At 43.0% G+C, this 14,048-nt stretch overlaps 1 protein-coding gene across 1 annotated transcript in view; it reads left to right on the top strand.

Annotated features, from left to right (window-relative positions):
- Positions 1–1,394: 1,394 nt before the first annotated feature.
- syngap1b (synaptic Ras GTPase activating protein 1b) overlaps positions 1,395–14,048 on the top strand; it is a 28,413-nt gene continuing 15,759 nt past the window's right edge. The window contains exons 1-11 of the mRNA XM_017452663.3: positions 1,395–1,476; positions 3,131–3,252; positions 6,821–6,974; positions 7,717–7,815; positions 8,885–9,124; positions 9,757–10,092; positions 10,205–10,349; positions 11,795–11,939; positions 12,206–12,442; positions 13,043–13,244; positions 13,535–13,740. Of these exons, the coding sequence (XP_017308152.2) occupies positions 1,432–1,476; positions 3,131–3,252; positions 6,821–6,974; positions 7,717–7,815; positions 8,885–9,124; positions 9,757–10,092; positions 10,205–10,349; positions 11,795–11,939; positions 12,206–12,442; positions 13,043–13,244; positions 13,535–13,740 (1,931 nt within the window). The 5' untranslated portion in view covers positions 1,395–1,431. The remainder of the gene's footprint in view (positions 1,477–3,130; positions 3,253–6,820; positions 6,975–7,716; positions 7,816–8,884; positions 9,125–9,756; positions 10,093–10,204; positions 10,350–11,794; positions 11,940–12,205; positions 12,443–13,042; positions 13,245–13,534; positions 13,741–14,048) is intronic.

Here is a 14,048-nt window from a genome sequence, read left to right as displayed (position 1 = left end):
GAATGCTGTAAAAGTCGATTCCAGAATCCCAAAGAGGTTTTGTCCAGAGTCCAGAATCCCATACCGTAGAGTCTGAGTTGAGTCCACACTTCCAAGCCAGAGAGTTTAATCCAGAACCTCAAGCTGTAGAGCCAAAATTCATTCCAATGGCACAAACTGCATCTTCTTCTTCAACCTGTAGCTGATTCCAAAGCTGTTGAGTCCAGAATCCCAAGCTGAAAAGACCGAGTAGTGTAAAACCCCAGGACACCTTATATTCTCAGGTTTGTTTAACTGCACCCAACAGAACTCTTTATGCATTATACCTCAAGCTTTTAAAACCCAGCTGTCTAATTTACTCCAGAGTCCAAAGCTTAGGATTGTGGCTTCAACTTAGGTTTGGGGTTCTGGATTCCAGAGTCCAAGGCCGTAGTCACGTCGGATGGAAGATGGAACAGTATGAGGAATGCTAGTATTCACTTCACTTCAGATTAAGAAGATGCTGTGTTTTGGCAGTGTATTTTAATCTTTAAAATGGGAAGCAACGTAACATTTTAGATCGTATTTACTGTCGTATGAAAGCTTGGCCATTTTCCACTAAACGTTTTTGGTGCATGCTTGGAATTTTACTGCACTGTGTTTCATAACATTGACCAGAAATCATTTAAAAGACTTTTTTATTTAGTCTGACCAGACTAGCAGCCTAAAGAGTTTTGGTATGAACGTAGGGTGATGTTATATACTTGTGATGTTATTAAGATAGATCGGTAAGGTAGATGGAAAAGTTGAGTAGATGAGTAGGCTCTATGTTTTGATACACACTGTATGACCAAAATACCAAAAAGTATGTGGTTCTTCCCCAAACTTTTCCCCCAAGATTGGAAGCACACAATTGTATAGAATGTCTTTGTTGAGAGGCCCAAACCTGTTCCGGCATGAGCGAGCCCCATGAAGATGTGGTGTGAGAAGGTTGGAAGAAGGTAGAAGAACTTGAGGGTTCCTGCACAGACTCCTGACCTCGTCCCTACTGAACACCTTTGGGATGAACTGGAACTGTAGCCTCCTCACATCAACATCGGCGCCTGAGCTCACTAAGGGCAGGCAAACTTTTGGCCGTCTAGTATAGATCAGACGAAAATTCTGCAAATATTGTTGTTTTGTTTATGCTTGCTTATTATGCAGGATAAACATGTCATAAAATAGTCATTAAACAAGTAAAATTAGCATTATGCATTTACAGACCATAAACTTTGCACTGCATTATTTCTGTTTCTGCTGCTGATGTGAAAGTCATTTGTGGTGTTTGCTGCAGGAGATAAAGTGCATTGTGATTTTATAATAGCATGCTAATTTGGTCATTTATCTCTCTCTCTCTCTCTCTCTCTCTCTCTCTCTCTCTCAGACAACTCCCGCCTCAGGCGGAAAAGCATCGCCACTGGGCGCCAGCCGAGCATGGAGACCCCTCCCATAGCCCCCCCTCAACCTTTCCGACAATCCGTGAGTACCCCTCCGTCCCGTCCTCGCTCGCTCCTGCCATCCCTCTCTCTCTCGCTCCGTCTCTCAGCTACTCGTCCCTTCACCCGCAAGACCGTACCTTTTTCTCACCCGCTCTCTCTCCCACTTTCTCTCTCTCCATCTTTGCCCTGCCCCCTTCCACCAGAAAGGCGAATCCACACCCCACCCATCTCTTCCTCTCTACCCCAGTCTCCATTTTTCTCTCTTTCTCTCTCTCCATCCACTTCCCTTGTCTCTCGTTGGGCCGGAGAACGGAAGGTCAAGTCCTGCGTAGCGTCTCTGCCCTCGTCCGAGGTACGTGAATCCGGAGATGCATGGCGCGCTCATGCCAAGTGCCAGCGTGCGAGAAATGCCAGAGCGAGTGGCACCAAGGTGCCAGACAAACAATCTTAGTCACTCAGGAAGCCAACATGCTCACACGGACCAGCGCCAGAACCTGAGTCAGTCGCTCAAATCTGATGTGCTGCTGCTTCACACGGGCTGAACTTAGCAGTGTTATCAATAAAGTTATTTTTCATTTAAAAAAATAATAATCAAATTGAAAATGATAACCGAGTTCGCTCTTCTTTCTTAAGGAAACTAATACTTTGTGTAGTAGTGATGTAACTGAACGTGAATACAAATACAGATACGGTTTTGCCAGAAATGGTTTTTTTTTTGCTAGTTTAGGCCACACACACTTTGGGTTTTAATCCAGATCTGGATATTCGGAGCACTGTAGCAGGTAAAGATAGAGATAGTGGTATTGTGTTACACCTTTATTACATAATCACGGTATTACGCATCACACTCGTTATTACTCCTGCTGTTTTGTAAAGCTGCAGTGCCGGCAATGCAGACTGGATTTCTCTATAACATCAAACATCTGCTCATACTCCCAAGCTTTACATTTTACTCCATGCTCTTCATTTTCTGCTTCCTGACTGCATCATGTCGAAATGTTTGGTCTGAACACGAGACAGGAACTGAACGTGTTCAAACCCAAATTAGCTGTTTATATGCAGCCCAGTGATAATAATACCATTAAACAATGTCAGTTAACACAAAGATGTACACCATGTGTGTATGGTACGTTTTATTGTACCCTAACAGTCTGATGTAAGCTATGTGAACTTTTGAATGGTGGTTCTAAATAGAACGTCTTTGAAAAAATAAAAAAGAAAGAAAAAAAGTCAAACTAAAATAAGTTTGATATCCATTTTTTAACGGATGTCTTTGGATATTTTTTCCGAATCGGATGAAGGGTGTGCCGTCCTAAAACATCATATTTTATTTGATTATTTTTCTTCATCCTGTACGTGTCTGATAAATGGGAATATTTATGGTACAACACTGCCCACTATTGGTTACTCAGAGGCAGTGCATCGTACTGTAAGATAGAGGAAAAAATTTGACAGTTTGACAGTTTTATTGATATTTCTAAGGTCACCTCTCCAAATGTTTCTTTTTCATCGATCAGACTTTCTCTCCTCCTTTTTTCATTTTTGCCATGGTATCAATTTCCTCATCAACGTTTCGGCCAGAGCCGGACATTTATATGAATTGTGTCGAAGGAAGCCATCTCTCATACCAGATTGTTGACCATGTTTTGTGAGTCTCTGAGTACAGTGTGTTAATCTCTAACGTGTTATTCCAGAGTTTTCTTGGCCGAAGGCTGAAGGGGTCTATAAAACGAGCGAAGAGTCAGCCCAAGCTGGACCGCACCAGCAGCTTCCGCCAAATGATCCTCCCACGATTCCGCAGTGCTGATCAGGACAGGTGATCACAGCTTTTCCTACTTTTACACACATTCCTTAACGATTTCCCTTTTTCAGTTAAATTATCCTCTTCCCTACAGTTATACACAGAACCAGCTAGTATAAATGGACTAGCGAGTTTAAGCCCTCTGTCGCAGGTTAAATTTTACTTATTTGCTGTTAGCAAATGGGTTTTCTTTGTTTTACTGATTGACTGACTGATTAAAGTCAATCAGGAACAACAGCACCACCACTGGCCGTAAATAGAATGACATGTACTGTATGAAGTAGATACTGGGGCTTATTTCTTTCTATTTCTTTCTAGCCCAGACTCTAGATTCATGCAGCTAATCATTTACAATAGTTTTCAGGTGATTACACAATAGATTTGTGGACCTTAAGCAGCTTTACACTGTACAATATTTGACTCGAATTTGCTGTCGCAGCCACAATGGCACAACGTAAAGGATAACCTTTAGTCGGGAGTTGAGATGGTGATTTAGTACAACTGCGACCAGTGACACTCGACGAGAAAGCTCTGGTAGTGTCGGAAAACTCTGAGAGTGAGCGCTGCTACGACACTTGTCTAAAATCCACCAATAGGGGGACGGCATAGGATTACGCAAGACTCACAGGACAGCTACAAATACGGTAGTAGCGATGTCAAAACGTAAACAGAGCATATGGGATTGTCTGTATAGCCCTATCGGGATGGGATTACATTTAAATGGGGTCCTGGTGTCATTTCCTATTTTACATGTGTTCCTCTGTGAGTTTATTTCCATCTGGATCAGCAATGTCGATGTTTTTCTCTGTCCTCCTCTGAGAAAATTACAGGCCAAATTACCTGCTGTTCTGCACCAAACTCAGCAGTCGTCTGATCATTTTAGTCTGTGAGGTGGAACCCCTTCCTTAATCTGTCCTCAACTCTGATGAAGTGCTGTGTATGACTGCATGATAACCAAGTAACTAACAATGACCTTGTACTAGAACGAGTGCATTCACAGATGGTCTGGGGGCAATTAATGTGATGCAACTCCGTAAAGTCATTATAGAGTCTTCTTGCCCCTCTTGAACTTTCTTTGGCCAGATGCTGTGTCATTTGGTCAGGTCCTTCAGTCATGACTTATTCATTCTTTCATTTATTTCTCCGTGCTGAGTAAATGCAACCCTCGGCCTCTGTGAGTATTAGTGTGAAAAGGATTTCGGGAAATGTGCTGTGCAAAAAGATTGAATGTAGTCTCAGAGGTTTACTTTTAGATCGTTGGCTGTTTGAGTGCTGTCTTTTTTCTATCGTGGACTTGTGATGGATGTGTAAGGAATTAAACGCGGGTGTGTGGCGCTTTAAATTAATGAGCGATGAGGTGGTGTGATGAAGTGGAATTTCTGTTACCTTCCCAAAGTTGATGACTCTAGACTCGACCCTGATTCTTCAGCTTTTGACTCTGGACTTTAGTTGGACTCTACACTTTGCGACTCAGAGTCTCGACCTAGGGACTCAGGTTTTGAGTCTGACTCTAAGTCTTCAGACTCTGTACTCGACTCAGACTGTAGAGCGTCAGACTCTGGACTCAAATTGAGACTCTGGACTTGCCTCGGAGTCTAGAACTATGGACTCTGGACTTGACTGTGACTCCATGGCTTCAGACTCCGGACTGTACTTAGATGTTACAGCTTGGGATTCTGGGCTTGACTCTGACTCTAGCTTTGGACATCAGACTCAACTTGGAGTCTACAGTTTGAGACTTTGAACTTTACTCTGACTTAACGTTGGTCTCTGGACTTGAATTAGACTCTAAAGTTTGGGACTCTGAACTTGACTTAGAATCTAGATCTAGGGACTCTGGGCTCAATTGACTATATGGCTTCAGATTCTGTACTCAACTTGGACTTTATGGCTTGGGACTCTAGGCCTGACTCTGACTCTACAGTTTGAGACTTTGGACTTGACATGAGAGTCTACAGCGAGGGACTCTGGAGTTGACTCTAACTCTACTGCTTCAGACTCTGGACTCAAATTGAGACTCTGGACTTGCCTCTGTGTCTAGAACTACAGACTCTGGACTTGACTGTGACTCCATGGCTTCAGACTCCAAATGTACTTAGACTTTAAAGCTTGGGATTCTGGACTTGAATCTGACTCTAGCTTTGGACATCAGAGAGTCCACAGCTAGGGACTAAGGATTGGAGTCCGAGTCTAGAGCTAGGGACTCTGGAGTTGACTCTAACTCTACTGCATCAGACTCTGGACTTAACTTCAGAATCTGAGCTTGACCTGGACTCTAGAGAGTTTGCAACTCTGGACTCAATTCGAACCCTAGATTGGAATCTCTGGAACTCAGACTAGACTCATAGTGGGCAACTTGTGACTTCACTGGACACATTAATTCTCATGAGCAAGACTGGGATACACACCATATATTGTCCAAAACTCTTTTTTACAAAGGTGGCGAGTCAGCCTAATGAACGTCACATTAAACAGCTTAGCAGAAGAACCTACAACCTTTAAACTCCAAATCCAGCAAACTAAAGTGCTTATTCCCTGAAATCTTCTGTCAGTGTGCCCTTTTTATTGAGCTGTTTTAACCTGCGAGTATGTTTTAAGAAGGGAATCTCGATAATATATATCTGTGTGTCAAGCATTGCATTGGAGAAGCAGCACTTTTCTGGTCTGCTGTCCATCATTGTAAGCCACGGAAGCCTTGTAACATGCCCAAACACCCCCCCCCCCCCCCCCCCTCTTTGGTGATCGCTTTCGCATTCTCTCGTTTTGGATCCCGCAGCTTACATAACTCCTTGATTTACTCAGAGAAGTCCATCTTTGTCTTCCCGGTCTCTCTCGCTCTCTCTCTCTCTCTCTCTCGGTCTTTCGTACTGTCTCTTTCTTCCTCCCTCCTCCACACCCCTCTTTTTTTCACTTTTTTCATTCTGACTCATTCTGATGGATCTATTTTTATACCACTCTCTCTCCCCACTGTATGTCTCTAACACCCTGATGCACATTTTATTCCTGAATGTATACAGTAACAGCGATGCTACACGGATACGCCAGAGAAAGCTACGGCTCCGATGGGTTTCTAAGGATTTCCAAACCTTTTCTCGTTTTATTTGCTTAATCTAAAAGTGCTTTATTAAGGTGTCTTCTGTATAACCTCATTAATTATTACTCTCTGGGTCTGTGTGTCTTGTGTGTCTTGTGCTTTAGTTTAAGCGTATGGATCCGTCTAGCTTGTGTGCTAGAAGGTGCGGTAAGTGTAGGTATGTGTTTGTGTATGCTGTTTCTCAATCTGACTCACTGAGTTGCTGTTTAAAAGGCATTTCAATTGAACTTAAATGTCCAGTTACCTGTGATGATGCTTTGTACACAGCCGCTGATGCTTTCAAAGGTACGTACCAATATTAGCCATCTAAGTCCCAGCCGAACGCGCTAAAGACCGGGTAGGTGTTTGACGAGTTTCTGTTCTTGTTGATCTCGAGCGAAACGTCGAGTTTGCCGCAAACGATTCGGCTTTTGGACGAGCCACCTTTTGAGTGCAGTGCTTGGTTTTTTGGGAACTTTCTCAGTCGTGTTGTTCTTTGTCTCCCTGCAGGACTCGTCTGATGCAGAGCTTCAAAGAGTCACATTCCCATGAATCCCTGCTGTCTCCCAGTAGTGCGGCCGAAGCACTGGACCTCACGCTGGACGAGGACGCCATCATCAAACCGGTTCACTCCAGCATTTTAGGGCAGGAGTACTGCTTTGAGGTGAGACTAGAGCTCTCGTGAATAGTACATTCAGTATATTAAAAGTAGACTTGCTTAAGTTTACAACCAACTAACATTCTCTCGTCGTTAATAAGACAAAAAAAAAATATGCCACAAGAGTAAACTCCTCTGTCCGGAAACTTTCACCGTGTCGGAAAACTTACAGTTACGGCTTTATCTTTATCCTCTTAGAATAACAAAACAATTAATCCATTGATAGTTACGCTAAGATTATGCTGAGCCATTGCCATACAAGACCCTGTGAATGAGCTGTTACTATAGAAATGACAACGTATTAGAACGAGTGCATTAATATGAACGTTGCGACTGTCAGAGCTGATGTTACAGAAAATTCATCAACACTTTCTGACCAATCAGAATTCAACAGAGCTTTGTTATGGGCTTATTACTGAGTAAACGTTGTTGCTAAGGTACAAACCCACTCAACAATAGTCAAACTATGAAAGACTGACAAAAACTAATGATGAGAAATGAATGAATGACACTGAGAGAGAAAGAGAGAGATTTTTTTTAAAGAGTCTTACATTTAGTCATGGACTTATCAAAAAGAAAATTCTACTAAACGACAGATGAGGAACGGATGAATTATGAGCGATGATGACAGCGTCCCATTACCGTGGCACTTTATTAACTGTCAGTATTCATTCAGCGTTCACCAAATTGATTGGTTGGAATTGTTTTGTTTTTTTTCCCCTTTTAACGCCATTATCTCGTATCTCAGGTGACGACTGCTTCGGGAACAAAGTGTTTCGCCTGTCGGTCGGCTGCAGAAAGAGACAAATGGATCGAGAATTTACAGAGAGCTGTGAAGCCCAACAAAGTGAGTGGAACAAATGGTCATAATAGATATCGGTTTGTTTTTCTCTCTCGCATCCATCTAGACGTTTCCGTAAGCTTGTCACCGGGAACGAAACAGCAGCACAGCTTTTTAAAGTTCATACCTGTCTTCTGGGGCCACCGTTTTTAATTCTGTGAAGTGTCTGAAGATCATTCTTCAATCCTTGGCCTCATCTCTTATCAAAATACAGACGTTTTATGTTCTCCATCTCGCCGTTTTTTTACATTTTCTAAATTGTCTAAAACATCTCAAAGTTCATCCTTCCGTTTTTTTTTCTTTTTCTTCTTCTGTGTCTCTCGTTAAACGGATGCAAGAAAGAGTTTTGGGAACGTAGCAGAAATTTCGGATGGTGGATTGATTGATCCAGATGCTCAGGCAGCAGGAGCCTGGGGGCTGAATTATGATATGCAGATGACAGCAAGAGTTTCCAAAAGCCATCAAAGCTCTCCGGAATTTATCTTAGCTGATACCTTTTCAGGAAAGGATAAAAGGATGCAACCAAGGTTACTCGTTATCTCCGTGAGCATGCGGAACAATTAATTTTATTGATGGACACTTGAAGGACAAAGAGACTTCTTTTAGGATAGCAATTAAGCACTATTTTCTGGACACGACTGCTTTTCAAGCAGCGGTATATATTTAGCCGAAATAAATTCCACCAGGAAATGCAGGCCAGAGTGAACCGATGGCATTTTGATCTGATTAAATGACTCAGCCTTTATGAAAACATCACTCTCTCGATCCAGCAGAGCACTCTGCTCTTCCGGTGAGGATTGTAAATATAGTTTGATCTTTTTTTTTCCGCTTGCACTCATTACACATTGAGTGCTAATCTTTCTTGAATCATGGCCAACCCTGAGTCCTCTCACTCCCCGTCTCACTTCTATTTTTACTATTTCTACCTTGTTGAATAACCCGTTATTCAGTCCCACTTGCGGTCAGACATAACCTTTACCAGCATCCGCAATCATTTCTTTGTTTCCGTGTTCTTACACCATACGCCTACATGTCTCTGCCGGTACTTAGATATCCGCTGTTTCCTCCCACTCAGGACAACAGCCGGAGGGTGGACAACGTCTTGAAGCTCTGGATCATCGAGGCCCGGGAGCTGCCGCCCAAAAAACGCTACTACTGTGAACTGTGTTTGGACGACATGCTGTACGCACGCACCACCAGCAAACCCCGCACCGACACTGTCTTCTGGGGTGAGCACTTCGAGTTCAACAACCTCCCGGCTGTCCGCAACCTCCGGCTTCATCTCTACAAAGAGACGGACAAGAAAAGACGCAAGGTAGGAGAACGTATTAGCCAGTTAGCGTAATGTGTTGTTGGTGTACGACTGAGAAATTGCACCAGTTGTGTTCCAGACAGAAAAAGCTACTGTGTAGAGCTCAAGCACTCTTAGCATGTTACGTTTATACACAGAAATAGCTTGTGTTAGCGAAGAACTTTTAAAGTGCTATTCTAGAGTGATGTAAATCTCTAGTTCCTAGAATTTGAACTAGGTGGTACATTGACTAGCTGAACTGACGCTTGCTGGCTACGCGCTTGGTTTTACACAGTAGCTTTCCAGTCTGGAGAGAATTATAAAGTGGCAATGATTGATTGGAAGAGATACTGATCCAGGGAATCACGCTTATTGCTAGCAAGAATAATCACTCTCTCAGCTATCCAACAAACAATCAGCTAACATCTAGCCCAAATATATCAGTCAGAATGTGTTTGTTACACACCGATGTACTCTATGCAGCAGCCATAATCTTCCAGTGCTTCAAACACACATCACGCTTGTGTGACTGCAGGGGAACATCTTGGTTCATTTCAGTTTTGAATGACAAACAAATATTCTTGAAATTTTCCAAACTTTGTGAAGTTTCTCCTACAGTTCCTAAACAATCACACTTACCCGTTGCTTCTCAACAGGAGAAAAGCACATATCTAGGACTGGTCAGCATCCCCATATCCAGCATCACCGGTCGACAGTTTGTAGAGCAATGGTACCCCGTGATTCAGCCCAGTGTCCTGGCCAAAGGCGGGGGTGTAGGAGGGGGTAAAATCATCAACGCCTCTTTGCGACTCAAGTCTCGCTACCAGACCATGAGCATCCTGCCAATGGAACTGTACAAAGAGTTTGCCGAGTACGTCACCAACAACTACCGGACGCTGTGTGCCGTCTTAGAGCCTCTACTGAGTGTCAAAAGCAAAGAGGAGGTAGCCTGTGCACTGGTGCACATCCTACAAAGCACAGGGAAGGCAAAGGTACACACTTAGTGTTTGTATGCACTTATCCACTTATCATTCCTTTCACGTATCTTTTGTTTACAAGTGAACTGTCTAGTGTGTGATGTTATTTTCCTTTTCTGTGTTTAAGGACTTTCTTTCAGACATGGCGATGTGTGAGGTAGACCGATTCATTGACCGAGAGCATCTTATCTTCCGTGAGAACACCTTAGCCACCAAAGCTATAGAAGAGTACCTCAAACTCATCGGACATAAGTACCTCAAGGATGCTTTAGGTGAAAAGTTTTAACGTTTTAACGTGGAGCTGTGCACGGGAATGTTGTTTTTTTTTTCAATCCGATCTCCAACAGGAACTGCTGTCACCGAAAATGTCACTGCCTTCAACCACTCAGACAATCCCAAGGAAACTTTCACCAAACTCAACCACTTCCAAAGAAACAGACCAAACTTTACCACACCTGCAGAAACTGTGACCAAACTCAACCGCTCTCATAGAAACTGTGACCAAACGCAACCACTTCCAAAGAAATTGTGACTGAATTTGGCCACTCCCACAGAAACCATGACCAAACTCCACTACTCCTGTAGAACCTGTGACGGGACTTAACCACACCTGCAGAAACTGTCACCAAACTCAACCGCTCTCATACAAATTGTGACTGAACCCGACCACTCCAACAGAAATTGTGAACGAACCCGACCACTCCCACAGAAATTGTGACTGAACCCGACCACTCCCACAGAAATTGTGAACAAACCCGACCACTCCCACAAGAATTGTGAACGAACCCGCCCACTCCCACAGAAATTGTGACTGAACCCGACCACTCCCACAGAAACTGTGACTGAACCCGACCACTCCCACAGAAACTGTGACTGAACCCGACCACTCCCACAGAAGTTGTGAATGAACCTGACAACTCCGAAAGAAACTTTGACAGATCTCATACACTCCCACAGAAATTGTGACTGAACTTGACTACTTCCAAAGAAACTCTGTCCAAACTCAACCGCTCACCCATTCCCACTGTAACGTTGACCAAACTTGACCACTCCCACAGAACTGTGATTGAACTCGACCACTCCTGCAGAAATTGTGACCAAATTTGACCACACCTGCAGCAACTGTGACCAAACTCAACCAAACCCGCAGATACTGTGACTGAACCTGACCACTCCCACAGAAAATTTGACCAAACTCAACCACTTCCAGAGAAAGTGTGACCAAAATTGACCACTCCTGCAGAGCCACTGCTGCAGAAACTGTCAACTTTAACAGAACTCAACCACTTGACCGAACTTCTGTAGAACCCGTGACTGAACCTGTCTGCTCCCACGGACACTTGAAATGTGATTAAGGGACTTCACTTCCTGTAACAGCTAATTTCATCTTGCATCATGTTTATTTTGGATAACTTTTGAGCCAGTAGAAAACAAGAAAATGGGCTGTACAAACTGCTAATTATTAAGTAGCACTTACTATGACTGTGACCGATCTCTCTTTGTCCCATGATTATCATTTCTGATGGCACAATTTAACTTGCATGAGAATGAAAATGCCCCATGCCTGCTACTTCTTGCTGGGATCCCAGTCCACCACGGTTTACAGCTCTGACTTCAGTCCATATTGATTTGATGTGCATTAACATGCAGTGAGGATCGTTTGGATCGATTGGTGTTTGCTGTCAGATGTACCGAGCTGCTGTTTGCTTGTGTGCAGGTGACTTCATCCGAGCGCTGTATGAGTCAGAGGAGAACTGTGAGGTTGATCCCATGAGGACTCCACCTTCCGTTCTACTGGACCATCAGGCGAATCTACGCATGTGTTGTGAGCTTGCTCTCTGCAAAATCGTCAACTCACATTGGTTAGTCGTCAATGTCAGCAACGTTAACTGTGATCATTCTATGCTAATTCCCAAAGTAAAAGGAAATGCTTCACCAAAAAGATGTTAGCATTAGGGGTGTAACGCTATCTCTATCAGTATCTGTGTCTGTTTAGTGCTCCAAATATATGTATCTGTATTTGGATTTGGTGGGCAAAGGTATACAAGAGTGGAAAGGCCATAACGTAGGTCTGAAAGAGTTTTAACGTAAGTTCTTCTGAAACATGTAAATGTTTTGTATCTACTAGCGTTTTTCCACGTGAGCTGAAGGAGGTCTTTGCGTCTTGGCGAGTACGCTGTGCGGAGAGGGGGAGGGAGGACATAGCTGACCGCCTGATCAGTGGCTCGCTCTTCCTGCGCTTCCTTTGTCCAGCCGTCATGTCCCCATCGCTGTTCAACCTCACCCAGGAATACCCGGACGAGCAGACTTCACGCACGCTCACCCTCATAGCCAAAGTGCTGCAGAACCTCGCTAACTTCTCCAAGTCAGTCTGGGCAATTTGCTGTAGAAAATCTTTTTGTTTTAATTGCTTCGCATTATGTGTTTTAAATCTATCGGACTGTGTATATATATATATATATATATATATATATATATATATATATATATATATATATATATATACACTTTAAAGCTGGTTCTAAAGTGCCACTTTTCATTAGCATAGCGCGGCTAAAACTGACTGCTAAAATTTAAATACATACTGTAAAAGCAAAAATGCCTTGGTGTACGGTGTGCAAAAGTTTGCATCCCCTTTGTTTTTGAACGGATAAAAGGAACCATTTTATTTTTCTTTTTATAAATCTCTTATTTATCAACGGAAGTGTCGAATTTCAAGATGTTAAAAATGAAATGTGGGCGTGTCCCGCAAACATTTGCCATGACCTTTTCGATTAAATAAAGTAGTCGTTATTCATTTATCTATGTATTTTTCTATCCATGATACCTAAACACACAATGTCATATATATATATATATATATATATATATATATATATATATATATATATATATATATATATATATATGTAACAGAATAACTGATTGTGAATATTTTCCCTCTTGGTTATGGTATTCCCTTAAGGTTTGGCAGTAAAGAGGAGTATATGTGCTTCATGAATGAGTTCTTAGAGATGGAGTGGGGCTCCATGCAGCAGTTCCTGTATGAGATCTCCAATCTAGACAGCATAAGCAATGCCGGGGCTTTTGAGGGATACATTGACCTGGGAAGAGAGCTTTCTGTCCTGCACAGCCTCCTGTGGGAGGTCATGGCTCAACTCAGTAAGGTATGTACAACCTGTTACAAAAGCGTTTGCCCTATTGTACAGAGATCGTAAGTTCAAACCACCATGATGCAACAGCCATCTGTGGCTGGGAGATCAAGAGAGCGGCATTGACTGTACTCTGTGGGTGTGAGGTTGGTTTGTGTTGTATGATGGAGGAGAGTGAGTTGGCTGGTGGGTGTGAATTGGCAGGCGATACAGTTTTTGAGAAACATAGGGAATTTCATTTCTGATTGTTTTTGTTTGGTTTCGTTTGGTTCATATCTGTCTGTTGTAACTTGTTTTGCTTAAAGGATGCCATTATCAAGCTCGGACCATTACCCCGCCTCCTGAATGACATCAGCATGGCCCTTCGCAATCCTCATCTCCAAAGGCAGCCCAGTCACCAGACAGACAGACAGCCTCCGGAAAGACAGACAGACCGGTTACTCTCTCGACCCAGCTTCAACAGGGGAATATCCTCCGAGTTTCAGAACCTCATGATGAGGGACCTTAACAGGTAGTAACTCAAAGGGCCATAATTAAGCCTCTGGTACACTTATATTTTTTCACGCGTACTCATAGCCTTTCAAATTATACTCCATTTGTGCTATATCCTGAAGCAGTGGCTATCCAGATGAGTGTTCCCGAGGCATGGATTCATGCAATATCCTGAGTTGGAATCCCAAAAAAGATCCTAACTAAGCAGGGATCTGACGTGGCACATTAGTTATTCCCATTCTAGCTCATCCCCAAATGCCTCCTTCTGAGTGAAGACACATACTAAACCACGCCCTTCAACAATTTAGCAGTTTGGGTTCCAACTAT

This window comes from Ictalurus punctatus, chromosome 23 (genome assembly GCF_001660625.3).
Source record: "Ictalurus punctatus breed USDA103 chromosome 23, Coco_2.0, whole genome shotgun sequence".
Classification (NCBI taxonomy): Eukaryota; Metazoa; Chordata; class Actinopteri; order Siluriformes; family Ictaluridae; genus Ictalurus; species Ictalurus punctatus.
This window is presented reverse-complemented; position numbering and strand designations above follow the sequence as displayed.